At 39.6% G+C, this 20,392-nt stretch overlaps 1 protein-coding gene across 5 annotated transcripts in view; it reads left to right on the top strand.

Moving 5' to 3' along the window:
- MAPK10 (mitogen-activated protein kinase 10) overlaps positions 1-20,392 on the top strand; it is a 268,834-nt gene that overhangs the window by 223,292 nt on the left and 25,150 nt on the right. For all 5 annotated transcript variants that reach the window (XM_089526169.1, XM_089526166.1, XM_089526167.1 and 2 more), the window contains one exon: positions 7,109-7,233. In XM_089526169.1, coding sequence (XP_089382295.1) covers positions 7,109-7,233 — 125 coding nt within the window. The remainder of the gene's footprint in view (positions 1-7,108; positions 7,234-20,392) is intronic.

The following is a 20,392-nucleotide window of genomic DNA, read 5'->3' on the forward strand; positions in this document are numbered from 1 at the left end:
AATAGGGATGTAAATTTTTGCTTATTTGAATCTCACATGCAATAATGTTTTCCCACGTAAAGTAAATTTGAATCTCACATGCAATAATGTTTTCCCACGTAAAGTAATTAAATGTGTGTATGAGTGTGAATGTGTGTGTGAGGGGGTTTGTAACAGTATTTCCTCCTCCCTCCCAAAAAACAATGGCAGAGATTGTGGGGAGGGAAATGTAGCATAATATTCCACTCAGACAGATGTATGCCATGCCTCCCCTCTTACAGAACTCACCTTCCTCCTGCAATACCTCTCTTAGTGGACTTTTAGAGGCCAGTGGAGAACAAAGGATGCTGGAGAAACAACTACTATGTAAAATATCAATATAATTGTCCAGGATCTCTGCTTATGTACTTCTACCCCTGACTGTTGGAGCATAGACAGATGCTTTTTCCAATGCCTCTGCTCTTCACTAGACACTAAATGGCTGTGGAATGGAGGCCCCACCAGAGGAAGATGAATCCTGAGGGTGTGGAAGTTATTGTGCAAGGGGTCAGTGAATTTATCCATCCACAACAACCATAAAAAGGCATATAAAAGAGTAGTTGGGCTTCCTGTATCCCTAGCAGGATGCCAGCCAATAATTTACACAAAATACACTCATTTTAGGGCAAAAATGTTATGTTTGGGGCATCCCCAATTTGTTTGTTTGTGTGTGTCTGTGTGTGTGCACGTGCATGCATGCACATGCATGCAAAACAAGCAAACAAAAACTCCACGGGTTTGTTTGTTTTTTATGTATGGATTTTTCTCAGAGTGCCTTGAAATGTGGGGGAAGTTCTCAGAATGGTTGCCAATTTTCTCAGTGGTGTTTCTCAGTGTATTAAAACATACTGTTTTGTTGGACAAGAAAAATTGCAGGCATCTTTCACATGTTTAGTGCTTTGCATCACATTTAACATCCGGCCATTAGGACCATCAGCAACCAAAGCGTGCTACAGGAAACTCTATTTCAAAAATGTATTGATTACTATGAAATATGTTGATTACAGTGGTGCCAGATGTGATGTTGCCATGACAAGAAATGTAATGATTTCAGAACTATATTGAACCCATTGCTGTCTGCAACAGGATGGCACACTTCTGAAGAAAACAATGATTGATGTATGTTTTAATACAGAAACAAGGCTTCTGATTACAGTTGGCAAACTTGAAGCGTGTATCAGTCTTGCACACATGGATTCCCAAGGTTGCTTGTGGTGGCAACGTGTAATGTTTTTTAATCTGCTGTAATTTATTTGCATGTCATTACCCAGAATGCCTTTCCCCACTATACAGCAAGGATGTTTGTCTCCACTCTGAAGGGTGATTGATAATCTGGCCAAATGTTTCCAGAAGCACTGAGCTATTTCTATAATCCTCTCCCCACACCTCACTCCACCCCACTAAGGGAACAGAATAATGGATTTACAAGGGATTTAAAGCAGATGCAGAGGGAATGATAATTAAGATGGTCTTTCACTCACTGGCTATATGGATAAAGGCTGTAAACATATTTTTCACACATACAAATACTGCTTACCCCACTTCCAATTCTGATTTTCTATCCTTATCTAGTTCCTTAAAATACTGTCTCTCTCTTGACAACATGGCCCCAACCTCTTTACCATTAAATAAAGTGTTTGAGATACTGAAAGCCAGTAGTGCCTCCTTTTATAACAGAATGTGATATTTTGACATTTGGTTGCCACCTGTAGATGCTATTTGGAGATCTGCTTCATGATTCTGAAATCCCTTATGCTCATTTCTTCCTAGTGAGAATTCATATTAGTCCAACCCATCATCTGTTTGAAGTACAATAATTCAGAAAGGACCTTCACACTCTCTTGTTCACAGGCAAAACAATACAATAACAATAAAATGAACCATAACAGCAGAACTATTTTGCCTAATTCAATGGGTGTTTTATTCAAAGAAGTGATGTAAATAAACTATCATGTTGACATTAAGAGACCACTTTCATTCTACTTAAAATGGATATTCTCCCTTTGATGGCCAATTATCCATTATAGCATGAAACCAAAATTGTCCACAGAATTTCAGTAAGTTTTAGATCAGCTTTTGGCCTTTCAGATGTTTTGGACTTCAGCTTCCTGAAGTGCCAGGAAATATGGCAAGAGGTTGAAGGCCAAAATATCTGGAGTATCCAAGGCTGAACACAACTGTTTTAGATGATAAGAGCAACCTGCGTCTAATGCACTGCATGTATCCTTGGGATTGCTCTCCCAGAGTAGTGTTTCTTAGACCATATGATATGGGTCTAATGTGACAGGTATCATTCCCCCTTCCCCCCATGTGCTAGGGACCATTATCATATTTGTGCCCATTAGTACAATTGTCTCTTTCCTGAACACACAGCACAAATCATCAGCTGATGGCTCATGGACTGGCACTGGTCCATGGGCCACCACTTTGAGCAATACTGTTCTAGAGTCCTATTTTCCTCAGCACAATCATATTTCTTGGGTGAGCTGTCAAGAGCATGATTTAAAATGGAAACTGTATTGGAAGAATAATACTTGTGCTACTCACTCACAGTCGGAAGGTTGTGAGTTTGATACTAACCAGGGGCTCTAGGGTTGACTCAGCCTGGCATCCTTCCAAAGCTGATAACATGGAGTATCCAGCTTTGTTGGGAGCAATTAGCTTACATGTTGTAAACCGCTTAGTGACTGCTTAGTTCAGTATGAAGCAGTATTGAAATTAGCTGCTATTGCTATCTCTATTGCTATTTGGCCAAAAATAGGGGTGGAGTGGGGGACAGCAGTCTGAGGGAATCAGGGCAGTTAAGGGCTGCATAAACAGCTTGAGAATTCACATGTGGAGGATTGCATTTTCTTATGATTACTAGGGATATAAAGAATGTTTTAAAATGTTTGGGAAATGGTTTAAAATCTGTTTCCTAAATTTGGGAAACCATGACGTGAAGAATCCTGGATTGATGAGAATCTTTGCAGTTCAGGATTTATTCTATGCAATTCACACATGCTTTTGTGTATCAAAAAACAGCATTTTGTGGATAGGAAAAAGCATTTCCATGCCAAAAAAGTAATGTAGACATTTTTATCCCCTGAGGAAGAAAATCCCATTCTCTCTCTCTCTCTTTCTCTCCCTCTCTCTAAAATCCATGTGTGAGTTTTGCACAGAATGATTACTAAACTGCAAATAGTCTTTGAAAACTGTACACCCCTAATGCCTGTTTTAGCTACTGTTACTGCAGGGGAGTAGAGGAAATCAGAAAACATGAAATCTGAACCCCAGCTGAAAAGTTTAAATGCTTAAATTAACTAATGTTTGCATTGTGATAAGAGCTTATCCACTGTTCTGACCTCAATGTGGACCTGAATGCAATTGGCAGTCAGAAGTACATATATTTAATAGCTTTGAAAAAGGTTTGCAGGGGATTAAAATAAATATTCAAAGGCTTACATGTAAAAAAGCACATGATGAAATGTGTCAATTTAAAAAATATGCAAACTTCTACATTTTCCAGTAGATAAGGGCCCAATATCTTGGAGTTTTAGTTTCATCTAAAACGTTTTTGGGTTATACTCCTCCCATTCACTCCAGATAAGAAAAAGAAAGACCTTGTAGTGACCCCATATGAGTGGAGCTAATCCCAGAAGGCCAGACTTATTCCTGCCTAAGGGCTGGAACAGACCAGCCTTAAAAGCCAGGCTTGGAGACATGACGTTTAGATGCCTCATGCTCCCAAGATGTTCAGAAGCCACCCTGGCCGACCACATCCCAAGATGTTTTTACAAATGCTCTTGGTGTGCAGGGTTTATACGCCGCATGCCACTGAAGTGGCCTGAAACCACTTTGGGGTTGCAGCCAGCCCGTCTAAGGTGGCTTTTAACTGGCCCAAATAGCATGTGGTTGCTGTGACTCCAGGGCAACCAGTTCTGGGGCAGACCCAATGCATCCTTTTTGGACAGTCTGTTCTGACCCTAAGGCTCTGATAAGATGTGTTTACTGTTGTTCTGCTTCATCTTTTTTGCTACAAGCACTCCAGTCCTTTGATTTATACATTCTTTTCCTTTCTTCTTATCTCTCTTCTTTTTTATTTATTTAAAACAACAATAACAAACCCTTTTCTCTAATCTCTACACTACAGGAAGGGCTCCTAGGATGGGGGCAGGTTCTTAGCCCTTGCCAATGATGGTCCTTCTTCTCTGAACCTGTATAAAAATGTGTATTTTTAAATAATATAGTCAAAAAATACATCCATTTAGGAAAGGTACATGGAAATACATATACATTTCTCTGTAAGGAAGGAGAAACCGCCTTCCAATCCAATATGGATCACATCATAATCATCTTTTGTTTGGAAATCCAAGAACTCTGATAGCCTGCAGTTTGGTAGATTCTTCTGTCTTTAGGTCACATGTGAAAATGCTATGGAAATCTCTGCTTCAGGTTTATTAGGGAAGGAAAATGGATGTCCACCCTTTCATCACATGATTACACAATGAGTTCCCAATGTGCATTAGATTTATGTAACCACAGAATTGGAAGATGTTAATTATTCTGGATTAATCTGGATAAATGTGCATCCTTATAACTGCTCTATTATCCTTGGAGAACAAAAGCATGCAGGCAGGCACTTTTCTGCTACTAGCATTCATATTTCTTGGTTGATCCTTTAAAAACATGCTTCAAATGATGAATGAGTGGAGATTTTGTATTTGCATCAGGAATTATAGATGACAGTGATGGAGAAAAGAGAGGAGAAGCAGTTGAGGAAGACCTATGCATGAGATGTTTGACGTATAAAAAACATTTTAGTCTTTAAAGGAAAGTAAAAAAGAAATGGACGCACATCCACCATTTATATCCATGCATTGACTGACAGATAGAGGGAAACTGATTCTGAACCAGCCAAATGCTATATTCCTTCTCCCTGTCAATCAACAAAATGATCTTTCATCAGGGGATTAATCAAACTCCATCTGTCAGAATGGTTGGTCTGTACTGGTCTGTCTACATGTTTTACTTGTTATTCTGAGAGTTTCTCTGAATCCCAGGGGTTATTAACAACACAGCTCATAGCCGCTGCTGAGACTGCTTCTCATTCAATGGCTTTTATCATGGAGAAGTACCGGTAATTACTTCATTGCAAATAGAGTAGATTTAGGTTCATAATGCTGTAGTAATATGATTGCTGATGCAGGTATTATTCTTCATATTGTTATTATTATTATTATTATTATTAACCTTTATTTATAAAGCACTGTAAATTTACACAGCGCTGTACATACAATATTAGGAACAATGATGCAGTTATTGCCAACAAATTAGAAAGTGAGCTGCAGGACTATTTTTGTCTTCCTCTTGGACTGAAGTGGGCAAAAACAGCAAGAGCTGGAGCTAGTTTTGACACCTGTGCACACACAGCTGAATTTTTCAGCCACAAATTGAGCAAAAATGTGTTCTAAAATATCAAGAAGTCACTTCCAGCTTTTATCTTCTGTAATTTCTTTTGACAAGTTTCAACTTTGTTTTAGATGGGGTTGATGCATAATGGAATATTGTGGTGCTTGACTAAAACACACCAATAAGATCCTGCCAGTCTGAAATATATCCACCTCTGATATGAAGTACTTTTGGGTTGAAGCCCTATGCTTACTCATCTGGAAACAAATCCCATTGAGATCAGCTGGTTTCTAAAGTAGCAAGCATAGGATTGCATAGAAGACTGCTATTTAGGAAAGCATATGTAATTTTATTGGAGCAAACAGTTAAAACACAGAATATCCCAGGTTTCTGGAAATCAATAAAATGTGTATGTTTAGTTTATTCGATTTTTAATTTGTAAGTAACCATGGTACCTAGTTCAACTTGGGAACTAAATTTCTTTGTATTTTTTTAAAAAGCAACAATGGTTTCTTGAAGGCCTGGCGTGCTTCTACATTGTAGATATAATGCAGTTTGACACCATGTCAAGTGCTACAGCGCCATCCTAAGGAATCCTGAGATTTGTAGTTTTACAAGGTCTTTAGCATTCCTTGCCAAAGCTTGCTGATGCCTCACAGAACTACAAATCACAAGATTCTGTAGGATGGACAGTCTAGAGATGTACCACAGTGACAATTTTTGTGATACCGAAATATGTATCCCTCTTACAGACTTTCAGTGGTGCCTAGTATCTTCTGTGTCAGTTTGAATTTCACACAAGCTATCCAAGGTATTGAAGTCTAACCCCCAAACAGGGTCATCAGCTTGGAAGGCTTTTAGTAAGACCTGTAGCAGATTCACTGCTCCATTGACATGAGAGCTATCAGCCACCATTGAGGCTGAAGTATGACTGGTATTAATGATCACCTGTCCAATTGTAATGTGTCTGTGGAGGCCAGTATCCTAGTGAGGTGTTTAAATTTGATCTAGAAGTGCATCTTCCCATTTTGTTTTAAAAAATACAGTCTTCATTTCCATTACTATTTTTGTATGTTTTTAATTGTACTGTTGTTTAATGTTGTAAGCCACCCTAAGTCCCAGTCGTGGGAGACAGGCATCATGATGATGATGATGATGATAGGCTGCTGGTCTGCAGTGAATTTTCAGAATAAAAGAAACAGTTGTACAGTATACGTAATGGGCACAAATGTAGTGCTGGTCCCTGGTACTTTAGGGGAAAAACCTCTGTCAGTCCTCCACATCAGATAGTTTAAGAAGCAGTGGGCTAAAATGTGGATCAGATTAGCTACTATTGAAACAGTATGTCTTCTAGGAAATTGGTAATTTGGAAATGGGTCTATTCAGAAATGGGTAATTTCTAAATTGTGGGTATATTATGATTGCATTGTATTTAAAACTGTGAAGAAAGCTTCAGTTTTAAAATTGTTACTGTGAGTTACAAGGAGGTCTATCAGAACAAGGTATCAGTTTTTTAGCTCAGTTAAGTTTGAACATACAGGGTTTTTTAAGCGACATATAATCTTCAGAAACCAACAGAAGCCTGCTGCTTGGTCTTAACAATTGAACTTGGCACTCTAATCAATGTCTACCTTCGTCCTGTGTTGGCTGCATATTGTTCTGCTCTGACACATTTTCTGTTTTCGTTTAACTGTTCCAGCTAGCCAAGCCAGAGACCTTTTGTCAAAGATGCTAGTGATCGACCCAGCCAAACGGATATCAGTGGACGAAGCCTTACAGCATCCGTACATTAATGTCTGGTATGACCCAGCAGAGGTGGAAGCGGTAAGTAAAACATTGGATCTTATGCTAGAGCCATCATTCTGCTAACACCATTTTGACATCATTTCAAATTGCATTGCATAGCAGCAGTAGCCATTTTAAGGAGAAGCAGGACTTCCTGAGCTGGTGGATAATTTGCAGCCATTGCCATATATTTTCTGTGCATTCTACACTGTTCACATATTACCTTTAGGAGATGTGGATGACCAGTTGGGACAAGCAGCTGAGTCCGTGGGCTTGGTAGAGCAAAAAACTCACACATAATATCTAATCTGTCTATGCAGCTGCCTGCTCTCCAAGTAGATTAAACCACATCAATAATACTGCTAAGACTCAGGGTCAAGGGGGCTTGAAATCCATGGTATGCATTACAATCCCAAACTCTCTTACAGTTAAAGGGATGAGATTTCCCCTCTCCTACTCTCTCCAGCAACTGTCAGTATGTCATGTGAAATGTTCAAGGTTTGAAATAACCCTGGAAAATGAAAATTTCCCAGTGGCTACCACATATTCGTAGCCTGAGGGGGAAACGAGATTACCCAGTGGTCACCTAAAGACTGGCAGGCTATGTAGAAGCATGCCAGGAATTGGAGTGGGAGAAAGAGCAAAGGTCTCACTTCCTTCTCTCTTTCTTCTGCTGGTTTAGGTTAATATTGGTGCATAGAGAGTGGGACTTACTTTCCTCATCCATCAGAGACTGCTTTCTGTAGCTTTACTGTAACTCTGCTTGTTACAGCTTGTTCTCACTATAACAACCCTATATGACGTGGGCTGAGATTATATAAAATAACATACCTCCCTGTGTGAGCCAGCCCAAATTTTAAGATCTTTGTGGGAGGGATTTCTGTCACAAGGGCATTTGATCAAAATATGGGAGACAGCCTTCTCAGTGGCTGCTTCTAGACTATGGTATTCCCACAAGCAAAGCAGCCACAGGAGCTAAATGCCTTGCTTTCTTTTCTCTGGCAAGCAAAGATGTGTGTGTGTGTGCATGCACGCGTGTTCATGTGTGTGTAGAGAAAGAGGGGAGCAGCATGACATAGTGGTTTGAGCACTGGACTACGACTCTGTAAATCAGGGTTCAATTCCCCACTCAGTCATGGAAACCCACAAGGTGACCTTGGTTAAGTCACACACATTCAGCCCCAGAAAACCTTGTGATAGATTCACTTTAGGGTTGCCATAAGTCTAAAACAACCTGAAGCCACACAACAAGAACATTTTGACAGCCTTTGATTTTCAGTTGGTATTGCAGAAGGGTTTTTCAGTAAGGTGTGCTGGACTTTGATCTATATGTTTTAAACAAGCTTTTAAATTGTAATTTTACAGTTGTTTTTAATAGTACTGTGTATGTAATGTTTGTAAAATAACAATAACAACACCTGTATTTTACAATGTTTTAGTTATGTTTTGTTTTTATTTTATACTCTTAAGTTGCTTTGGGTCCCACACTGGGGAAAAGGTGGGATATGAAACAAACAAACAGCCACCCACTCCTCCACAAGAGGCAGAGATAGAAGAAGACAATATTTGGGCAGTGGTGGCTGGTAGCGCTAGCCTTATTTGGGGGGGCGGTATTAAATACTCTTTTGGGTTTAGTCTGAAATTATAGGAGCTGGGCAGAGTGCGGTTCAGCATCTTGGGTAGCTCTTTTACAGTTTAAACTAAAACCTGAGATTGGTTCACTGCCCCACTGACATGGGAGTTCCCAAATTTGAACTTCCCAAATTTGCTTCTTCATGTTGTATCTGGTAAACCAGGAGTGCTTGGTTGTGTATGTGTCGGGAGGGCTTATAGCAGAGCAGATTGTCATGCTAGTGGCTTCCAACTGTCTTCCAATCATTTTTCACCTTCTCTGGGAAGTGCACTAGCCTGGAAAGAGGCACTCTAGAAATTAGGATCTTGGTAACCTGAGTTCCACCACTGCTGCCATGCCATGATATCACCAGTGTCATTTAAGGCTATGCTGCTCTATGCATATTTCAGTTCTTCCTCACCCAAAAATATATCCAGCTATTATGAAATGGACCATATTATAAAAATGTTCCAGCTATTATAAAATGCTACTATGGTTTAGAGATGCTGAAAAACAAGTAGAACTCTCTCTCTCTTGATAGCTCATTTTTTAGCCAATCTATTGTAGTCTGGAGAGAGCTCACCATCTCTACATGATCATACCAAAGAAGATGTGTATGTGTGTTTGCATGTGTGCAGTCTGTGAATGTCTGATTGTGTGGGAAGAGTTGGCGGTGCAGTACAAGGGACTGTTATTTTGAAGTTGACTTGAGGTATGCTTGCTGAAAGGGCTGACCCTTGTTGACTCAACACTCCTAAAACTGAACTGTTGTGACATACATTCGTCATCATGAAAATGTTTTATGGTCTTTTATAATAGTCAGAAGCACAGAGAATTTCTTGCTACCCCTTCAAGACAGCTGAAAAACAGATGCAGTCTCTTTATTCCATATTGCTTGTTTTTGCTTTCTTCTTCTTTGTTTGTTTGATCAGAGTCCTAGCATTGGCAGTACAAATATTTGTACTGGGTCCCAGCCAGGATGAGATAGCAGCTTCAATTCCTAGATAGTAGATCTATCAATGGCTGTTTGGCAAAGTGGGAGATGAAACCTCTATGTTCAGAGGCAGTATAATTCTGGTCTGAAGAGGCTCAGGACATGCAATCGGTTGGGTTTGCCGTCATCTATAGATTACATTTGGGGGGGGGGGGAAGCTTTTTTCCAATGGGCTCTTACATGGCTCTCTTCTTCCCCACTTTATCTGCATAATAACTTTGTGAAGTAAGTCAGGCTGAGGGAGAATGCGACTGGCCAAAGTCATGCAGTGTGAGCTTGAATAGGAACCTCTCAAGTGCCCATCCTGTTGTCTAACTGTTACACCATAGTCCCATGTATATTTGCCAAATTCAAACTGGGAGAGGACTCGTGTGCCTTTTAATAACTGAGTAGAAGAGGGAATTTCTTCAGGTACTACTTGCCACACAACTAGGCAATAAGCAACACATGCTGAAATTCCCTCTTCTGCACAACCATTATGGCACAGGAGCCTCTCCAGTTTTTACTCTGGTAATTCTGCTTGTATAAACTTGCTATTTTCTCTGAATCTGGATTATTTTGTGTTTATATGATTTGTATTTTAGATGTAGTGAGATGTACAAATTGGAACATTACAAGAAAAGGTTAAGGAAATATCTCTGTTGTACGTTTCCTGTGTGGAGGAGGTGGAAGAGATTTTTCAGCTGAGATCAGTTATTTTGATATCCGTAAATATCGTGTGTGTGTGTGTGTGTGTGTGTGTGTGTGTGAGAGAGAGAGAGAGAGAGAGAGAGAGAGAGAGGAATAGTGCAGCCAGTCTTCCATAGAAGAGGGCCATAAGCATCATTAACCCTCTGCATTCCCTCTGGGGGAAAAGGCCAGGTATTTGTATGCCATTACAGGAGGTATAATCGGTCCTAGGAAGCTCCCAAAGATGATGTAGAGAGCATCTCACAATCCTTCCCAATGTCATTGCTGCTGTGAGGGTAAATTCATTAGTGTTTTACGAGGCGCTTGGTTACCATGGTGATGAGGTGCCTTATGGAGAGATGGGTCACAGTCTATAGACTTGTGTCCTTTTCTGCTTTGACTGTGAGATCTGAGAATTAAGGTCCCCCATATGGCTAGTGCCTGTTCACAGACCTAACTCCTGCACATGAGGCTAATAGGCAATTATTAAGAGGGACATAATTAATCTCCCTTTAAAAAAAAGGAAATCATTTCAGATTCATTCTGTTCCAGTGAAAAAACTGAATATGAATTCATCTTTAGACCTCTGTCTTGGAACTGTTTTGAAACTGGAACTAGTCCTCCCTTTTACTTACCTGCAGCTGAAGTTCAACCCCACTTCTTCCTTGGAGATTCACACATCAGATTTCAGGCGTCTGATTTTACACCCATCTCTCAGCTTCTTTTGTCCTTAGAACTCCTGAATTTATACTCCTCAAAGACCATTCTTTATGGTTCAGTGTTGTGAGTGGCTTCTGTCTTTGATTTATTTTATGAGTTTCAAGACCAACCGTCATTCTAATTGATCCAGATAATAAAAATAGAAGACAGTCCAAACAACACCTCAGCCTCCATCATGTAATATAAAATCCAACTGCACTTGGAAAAGTGCTTTTGGACTGCAACTTCCCTAATGCCCCAGGCATCTTTATGGGAAGTTTACTGAAAAAAGTAACCTTTCCCTCAAGCGCTGTCATCAAACAGCAACAAAAGCATCAAACTGCAAGTAGAGATAATCAAGCCTGTTTGCAATACCTGAAGAATTTAGAATGTCCTTCCAATGTAAATATTGTAATGTTGGGAGATGTTCCCAAGGTCACCGCACTATTATAGAAAAGTCATATCCTTAGGTGTAAAACTGGCTTCACCAACTAATAGTACTCAGTGAAAGGCTGCATCTTAAGAGCTTGAGGCAGGTTGACCTGGGAAGATATCTGGGTCTTAAGTCATCTTGGGCTTTAAGTGTGCACCAGTACCTTGAACTGAGTTTGGAATTGTAATTCTTTAGGAATTGGTGTAATATGGCTCCACCTAGCTGAACCAGTTACAAACTAGCAGGCAGATTCTGAACAAATTAAAGCTTCAGATTTTTCTTCAAAGGCATCTCCTTTAGGATTATGCATGGCTGCTTTGTGATCTGCATACGGTTTGAAGGACTGCCGTATCCCATATTCCTCCCATAGAAGGGAAAAGACATATGGAGTAGTGCTTGCTTAATACTGACTGCCCAGAAATATTTAGCTGTTCATGTTAACTCCTAGTTTAAAAGTGAGTATTTAATGCACTTCCCTGAAACATATTATTGGGCCACATGTTACTAATGAAGTCACCCAGAAGCTTTTGAAAGTGAGCGATGCATCAAGCAAATTGAACTGAAGTTACCAATGTTAGATGACCTCTTGATCACTTTCTTATCTGTTCCCTGAGGCATCTTCCTGCATGTAACTCAATAAGCTTGAAACTATGTTTGAACCAACGCAGCCCTCTTTCAGCAACCAACCTGCAAAAGCCAGAACTGCAGCAAGCGTGGTTCTGGTGGAAGTACTGTGGGAAGAGAGGTAATTTCAGGCGCTAGGAACAACATATATACCCCTTTCTAGGCAGATAGCATAAGAAAAAGCCAGAAAATATGGCTTCTTCCTTTTTTATTTTTGTGCATGCATCATGGGAGGGGAAATGCCTGGAGGGAGAAGTAGTGCTTTTCCATATTCATAGTCCAGAAAATGGACAGAGCAACTCCTCTTACCTAGTTTCTAGCAGCCTGGCACCTCTCATTAGTTTACAGATATAATCATCATCATCATCACCACCATCATCATCATCATCATCATCATCATCATCATCAATCTATATCTCAATTTCCCCCAAAAATGGGACACAAAGAAGTAAGGAAGGAAAATCTAAATCATAATTGTATAAATGGGCCAGAAAATCTTGATGAGAGACCTAAAATCAGGAGTGGGCAAAAAGAGACCACAGGTTGCATGCAACCCCAAGCCTCTTTTTACAAACTGTATGCTGCCCAGATTTGCAAATAATTTTTCTCCAAAAAAATCAACATTGTGGTTTTCCTGTTGAAAACTGGCAGCAAATCACTGATTTCACTATTTGTTGTTTTTGCTATTTGCCATCAATTTGACCCATAAATGAGAGGCCTCAAAGAGCCCCTGTTATTAACAGTATTGCTCAAGTCTTGCAAACTCAGAGCTGTGGCTTCCATGGTTGAATCAATCCACCTGTAATGTGGTCTTTCTCTTTTTCTACTGCCTCCCATTTTACCAAGCATAATCTTTTTCTAGTAAGTTACCTTGTCTCTTCATATGTCTATGCTAACCTTGATTTAGTCATTCTGGCTACTAGAAAAGAATTCAGACTTGATTTGATTTAGGTCCCATTTATTGGTCATTTTGGCAGTCCACAGTATCTATAAAGCGCTCTTCCAGAACAACATTTCAAATGAGTTGATTCTCTTGCTATCAGTTTTCTTCACTGTCTGTTTTTCACAGCAATGTATAGAAATAGGTATACTTTGCAATGGATGATCCTAACTGTGGTATTTAATGATATACTTGAGGATCTTACCTAGTTCCAATAGAAAACAACATAAATGTTGTATAGTTAAAGGGATACATTATATCCTAGTCAATTTACATATACATAGCTACTTTTTATATAGATTTAGCTTTTAAAAACTTCTTTGAAAAACAGGTGACGGATTCTTCTTTGTTGTAGGTTTTATAAACCAGTGTTGAATGGACACTTCTCAGGAATGCTTTACTTATAGATTCCTGCTCTGATATGTCATTGGACAAGATGGCCCCTGGGGTCCCTGTTTCATGTAGTTCTAGGGTGCATCTACACTGTAGAAATAATGCAGTCTGACACCAGATTAAATGCTGTAGCTCCATCCTATGGAATTCTGGGATTCGTAGTTTTACAAGAGCTTTAGCCTCTGCCAAAACTACAAATCCCAGGTTTCTGTAGGATGGAGCCATGGCTGTTAAAGTGGTGTCAAACTGCATTAATTTTACAGTGTAAATGCATCCTCAGTTTTGAGCAAGATTCATGCAGGTGTTAGAAAGCAAAAGACTAAGGAACTTTATTTAAACCCATCTGTAATCAACTCCTATGAGTCTTTTTCTCTTCAGCTCAGTCCTTCTACTGATGTATGTTAAGTTCCTTCTGGCAGCGGTTCCCTTACTTTGTTTTTTCCCTTTGTGTCACTAGGTTTCTCTTTCTGTGTGCTGTCTGAACCTTTCTGTTCAATTCCACTTATATTCCACATATATACAGCAGAGCCTTTGAACATTTGACCAACCTATAAAGTGATTCCTAGCCCTGTAGCAATTGTTCAGTCCTGCCTGATGTGCCCCTGCAACAAACTAATTTAAGTTGTACTCAGGCTCCTGCATTCCAGACAGCTTCTCCCCCAGTCTACCAATAAGCTGAACTGAGAAAGTCCTCTAAGTCCACAGACTACCAAATAGTTTATGTAGTCATTCACACTTGTTTTTCCTGCAGGCAAACCATCCCCAGGGATGCAATTACTTGGAGCAGCATACAGTGTAAGCCAATGGCAAACAGGTGGTCTTTATAGCCATAGCCACCCTGATTATGGAAATTGCTGCAATCCTGCAGCAGAAAACACCATATTACAATTGTGTGGGTTAGAATGAATGTTTAGACATGCTCTAGCATTGTCATGGGTTCTTCATGGAATCATTGAAGCCCCCGGCTCTTCTGTCCCCCAGGAGGACCTGTGGGCTGATGCCAGGCCATTCTTCCAAGAAAGGCAAATTCCTCATTGTCCATAATTACAAAAGAAATAGAAAAGGAATCTGCCAATACTGTACTGTCTTATACAAATCCATAGTGTGGCCACACTGATCAGCACACATGAAAAAGGAATACCGGGGGCATTCACACTAGACAATTGCAATGCTATTATTCCACTTTAACTGCCATGTTTCCATCCTACAAGTAATTGAAGAACCACTAAGTGAAGAGAATGTTGAAATATCTACGTCTGTGGTCTGATCCAACATGGCCCTTGTGTTCAGAGGAAATCTCTCTTACATAAGCATTACCAAGACTTGGAAGAGCAGTTGAAGGAACTAGATAAGATCCTCAAAGATCTTTAAAAACAAAAGTCAGCATCATCCATGCCATAGTATTTTTTATTTCTATATATAGTTGTGAAAGCTGGATGGTAAAGAAATCTGATAAGAAGAAATCAATTCATTTGAAATAAGTTGCTGGACAAGACTTCCACAGATATCATGGTCCACCAGAAAGACACATAAGTGGATCTAATAGCCAATTAAGCCTAAACTCTCCCTAAAAGCCAAAATGACTAAAGTGAGGCTATAGTACTTTAGGTATGTCATGATACGAGATGATTCATTAGAAAAGACAGTGATGCTGGTAAAGTAGAACACATCAAGAAAAGAGAAAGACCACATTACAAACAGAATGATTCACTCAAGGCTCTGCACATGGCTCTGTTAATTTGAACGACCTGAGCAGAATTGTGGATTATGGGAGCTCCTGGAGTTCTTCTGTTTATGGTTGCCAGATATTGAAGCAGCCCTCATGGCAAACAATAACAAGCTTTATTCAATGAATTATTCCCATTTTATACTCTGGGAAATGGGGGCCAAGGCAGTGTACATGGCAGGGTCTTGGAAGAAGGGAAGCTAAACCCCCCAAATCCAGCATTCTACTCTTACCTTATGAGAATTCTTGATCCAGTTTTCATTTTATTTCTCCATGACAGAGTGGTACTGTTAATCATTCTTAGCATAATTAGGCTTGCCTTTCTGGTTGCATTCATAGTTTTCCCTTCTATAAAGAGATTTTATCATTAAGGATAGGAAATCACTCAATCAATTGCTTCCCAGATCACATCAGTTTTGTGTGTATTTTGTTATAAGTCTGTTCTGATCAATTTCCCCAGCAGTCTGCAATTAAAAAACAGACACCAAAATTTTAGTTTTATATGCAGTTCCTTCTACCATATGCATTTAGTACACAGTTTCCCTCAAGATAAGCAAGTTTGTATGCAGTTTTCCCTAATATATACATTTTAATCCAGTTTTTGAGTAGAGGAGTACATTGCAAAATTCAGAGAAGAGTGACGTGTCAATGATAATTCTGTTGTGATTGGGAAGTCTGAATGAGACTGGGTGGCTTAAAGAGGCAGAACAAATCATATTCTCACTCGTCCCTATTTAGTGCATGTCCTCTTAATGTAGCAATTTTTTTGTCCCTGCTCCATTGCCTTTCACAGCAGTCTGAACAAAACAGAGCAGAAGAAACATTACTTTTCAAGGAGCAAAGTGCTTTCAAAGGCTTCATCTACTTAACTTCTGTGGTCATTAAAAGTATAAGCAGTGGAGGCCAGTACCTCCCTTATTTGCAGCTAGCTCATCCCTCTAGATTTCAGTCCAGACTTTAGTGAAGATATCTAAGGGGCTGAGCCCTATCCCTCAAATAGTTTCAAAAATATTGGTTAGATTTTAAATTTAGAATGGACTCATAGCCCCATTGAAATGGAAGCCACCAACAGCCACTGGCCATAACAGCATTTGTGATGATGGTGATGGTGTTTTTTTAAACTTTGTATTTTTAATGTTTTATATTATTTTAACCTGGGCTGTTTTAGCTGCCTTGAGTCACTGTACTGGGAGGAAGATGGGATATAAATAAACAGAATAATAATAATGGTGGTGACAGCCTTGCTTAAGAGCTTCCATGTCTTGTAGGATCTTGTGTGCCAAATTGTACGAAGGTCAGTGTGGCACAGTGGTTTGAGTGTTAAGCCAATTTGACCATGAAACCCACTAGGTGACCATAAGCAGGTTACATGCTCTCAGCTGCAAGGGAAGTCAGTGGCAAACCTCCTATGAACAAATCTTACCAAGAAAACCCCATGATAGGGTTTGCCTTAGGGTTGCCATAAGTTTAAAAAAAAAAAAAAAAAAAAAATTTGAAGGCACACAACAATTAATAAAATTGATGTGTTCCTGGGCATGACTTCTTTAACAGAAAATTTGGTACCAGAGGCAGAAATAACAAGGAAAGAATAGTGATAGGTTCCTAAACCACAAAATGAAGAGCAGTTCAGCAAACCTTTTCTTCAAAACTATCAATATAGACTTATGAAATCAATCAGTCAGTCAGTCAGTCATAATTTATTATGGTCCATAGGCTCAAAATATGCACATTCAATCAAAATATACGTATCATCAAATTCCCGAAAATAAAATTGCCAACAATAATACAATAGTCAGAGAAGTTGCTAAATCTACCTAGCTCAACTCTGTCCCTTTATACATAGTGAGTTCTATAAATCAGTCATGTCATAAAGAATAAACTAATATGGTGAACCTTCTAGAGATCACTTGGAGACTGCTTCCAAAATGCATCCAGGGATGACTTTTTCTTTCACCAGCGATCACATTTCTTGTGATTTAAAATGCGTACAGGAGGGTAGTTTATCTGCCCTTCCCTTTTCTGATGCTACTAAAAACTTCTAGGTAAACAGAGTTTGGAGAGGGGGCTGAACAGACATAAAAAGACTGTGTAAAAATGAGCTTCTTTGTCAGAGGCTTTGTTAACTGAGGTATGCCTGTATAGTGACATCCTTATTACTAAACTTTGAAACATTTGAACTAGAATCCTAACTGAGTCAAAACACCTTGATGAAATGGAGATTGCTATGTTATGACGAATATACTAGTTGGGCAAGGACTCCAGGAGACCAGGTTTCAAATCCCCACTTGGCCATAGGAAGCCATTGAATGAACCCACCGTCTCATTCTGAGAGAAAGGCAGACTTCCCACCCCACAAACAAACAAATAGAAAACCCCATAATAAGTTTAGCTTAGAGTCACGATACATTAGAAGCAATTTGAAGTCACATAACAAATGCCACAACCAGAAATATTCAGCTACAATACAGCGCAATAAGTAAAACCTACTAAAATATTTTTTCTTTGTAAACATAATTGCAAATAAGTCATGCAGCATTTCCTGGAGGCATTTATGCATGGTGTTTCATCTCCATTTTGTAGTTTACAAACAGAGCATCTGTTGAACATTTGATTGCATGGCTATATATCTCAACTGTGTAAAAAGCTGGCATTGGTTTTTTTGTAAAAACGGTGATGACAGATGTGTGTTGAATCAAATTGTTGCACACAACTATTTATTCAAATGATCTAGCCCACTTTTCTGTGTGTGCTTTTCCCATGAATAGCTCCAGCGTCTGTTCTTATAGTGAGATGAATAGTTTATGCAAATAGATGAATAATCACCCCATGGATGGCTTCCTACTGGCTGGCCTAGTCATTTTAAGTCACATGGTATTGCTTCTGTTCATGGATCGGAGAAGTCTGGAGCCTGCTTGGAAGATTCTTGGCTGAGCTGCCGGAGAAGGCCAGAAAGCTACATAACAGCACTTATTAATCTTATTTATTAAAAAATACTGAATATAACACCTCTCTGCCATTTAGATCTCACTTCTCTTCTAATAAGCACAAGTATCATAAATGATGCCTTTCTTCCTGTTTATCCTCACAAATCTGTGAGATATGATTGACTTAGAGCAAAGATAAGCCCAAGGTCATCCAGCCTTCCATGTCTTAATGGGGACCTGAACCTGGATTTCCCATGTTCCTATATGCAAGAAATGGTCCCTGAACTCACAGTCTTGCTGGAGAACTTAAAACATTTTTATTTATCCACAAAGTATCAGGTACTTCTGTCTCTCCTTCTTTTTCCTTTCTTTGCAATTATTATTCTCCATATGAGCGGCTTCTAAAGATATATAAGATATACACTTCAAGTTTTGATTATTCATATCCAGCTATCCATTTTTACATAAACACTAAACTGGCAATCCCATAACATGTACCTGCGAGAAAGTCCCATTTAACTCAATGCTACTTAGGTCTAAGTGTTTCTGCAGTTGTAATGTGCCTTCACATTTACTCCAGTTTATGGCAAAGGTATCATAAAGTTTTTCTCGGCAAGGTATGTTCAGAGAGTTTCTTGGCAGGATTTATTTGTGTCTACCTCTGAGCATAGCCTATAGTCCCTGGTATTCCCTGGTGGTCTACTTTTCAAATATTAACCAGGCCTGACCTTTGCTTCCTAGATCAGGCAGAATCTGGTACCTTCAGGGGATTTAGACTGGCTTCTTCTAAGTATGCAGGGGTAATATTCTGCTGTTCATCTTTTCTTTATTTCCTAGTTTCCTATGCAGTTTTTAATTCATTTTGTGTGCAAAAATACAAAACTTACAGTTAGACACATACATAATATTAATTCATCTCCTCCCAAATGCAACTGTACACACAACACACACACACACACACACACACACACACACACACACACACACACACACACTATGGTTTAATAAACCTGGTTAGTGGGAGTTGAAAGAATAAAAAAGCAAAGCTATCAGATTTGGACACAGGGACATCAACGTAAGCTGCTTAAGCACTACAGAGGGAAACTGGGAGCATTTTAAAGAATGCTCAGCATTTGTAGAAAATGCCAATGATTTCACATCAAGAGCTTAATCTAGAGGTAATGACCTCATGCATCTTCCTGGGATTTACGGTACTGGCCATGCAGGTGAGGAGGTGGTTGAGTAGATGGCATCCCAGCTAGGGATGCAGAAACCTAAGCCAGTTAAAATCTCATTTTTATAAGTCTATTAAAAGTTTTATGATCTTTTCAGAGGCAACAGAGGAGCAATAAAATTATGATGTCTCGTTCAAATGGCAGGGAGTGTAACAAGACTGGGAAATCGCAAAAGGAAAGCAAAGAGCCTTTTCTCCTAGCTTTTAAAAGTGTAGATGCCTGGTGGTCTTTCTTTAAATGCCAAGATGTGACCTGCTGCTAACTAGAGGGAAATGTATGTTATTACTCATAGGATGAAGTGCTGTCATTTACAATGAATGAAAGAACAGAGTGGGGCCAAGTGGTTGCCCTGTAGAGCCTTTTGTCAGGAAACACAACCAAATGGCAGACTGATTTTTTGACCTCTGAAGGTTGGTCAACAATTGTTCTGCTGTTTAGGAGTAGATTGATTTTTGGTTCCTCCCTATGGAGTTTGATTGTGTTGTGTGTAGTGGTGTGGCAGAGCCAGGTCTCATGGGGTCAAAATGCCAGGGATTTTTTTGGCTAAGGAGATCCTGTGATGCTGTCAGAGAGCCCCACAAACTTTTCTGTCCCCTCTCAGCTCATTTCTAGTTGTCACAGCAAGTAGAGGAACAAGTGGGTTTACCCAGAAACAGAGATTTGTTATGAGGTATTCCTGTAGCAGTCAAAAATATTGTGTGTGTGTGTGTGTGTGTGTGTGTGTGAGAGAGAGAGAGAGAGTGACTTAGTCTTGAGTGAGCAATTAGGAGCCATTAGGTTTACGTAAAGCCTGCTCCTGTTGGAGATGCAAAATGCTTGAACTGTTTTGTTGATATGGAACAGAACAGCTAGCTGCGTTTGCAGTCTCCAGGGGGGTGCAGCCACTGGGATAGTCATGATGGGAGGCTTCGCCACAATAACTACCCCTATACTACTGCTTGTGTTAGTG

The sequence above is a fragment of the Sceloporus occidentalis genome, unplaced genomic scaffold (genome assembly GCF_023333645.1).
Source record: "Sceloporus occidentalis isolate IW3139 unplaced genomic scaffold, rSceOcc1.0.p SCAF_5, whole genome shotgun sequence".
Lineage (NCBI taxonomy): Eukaryota > Metazoa > Chordata > Lepidosauria > Squamata > Phrynosomatidae > Sceloporus > Sceloporus occidentalis.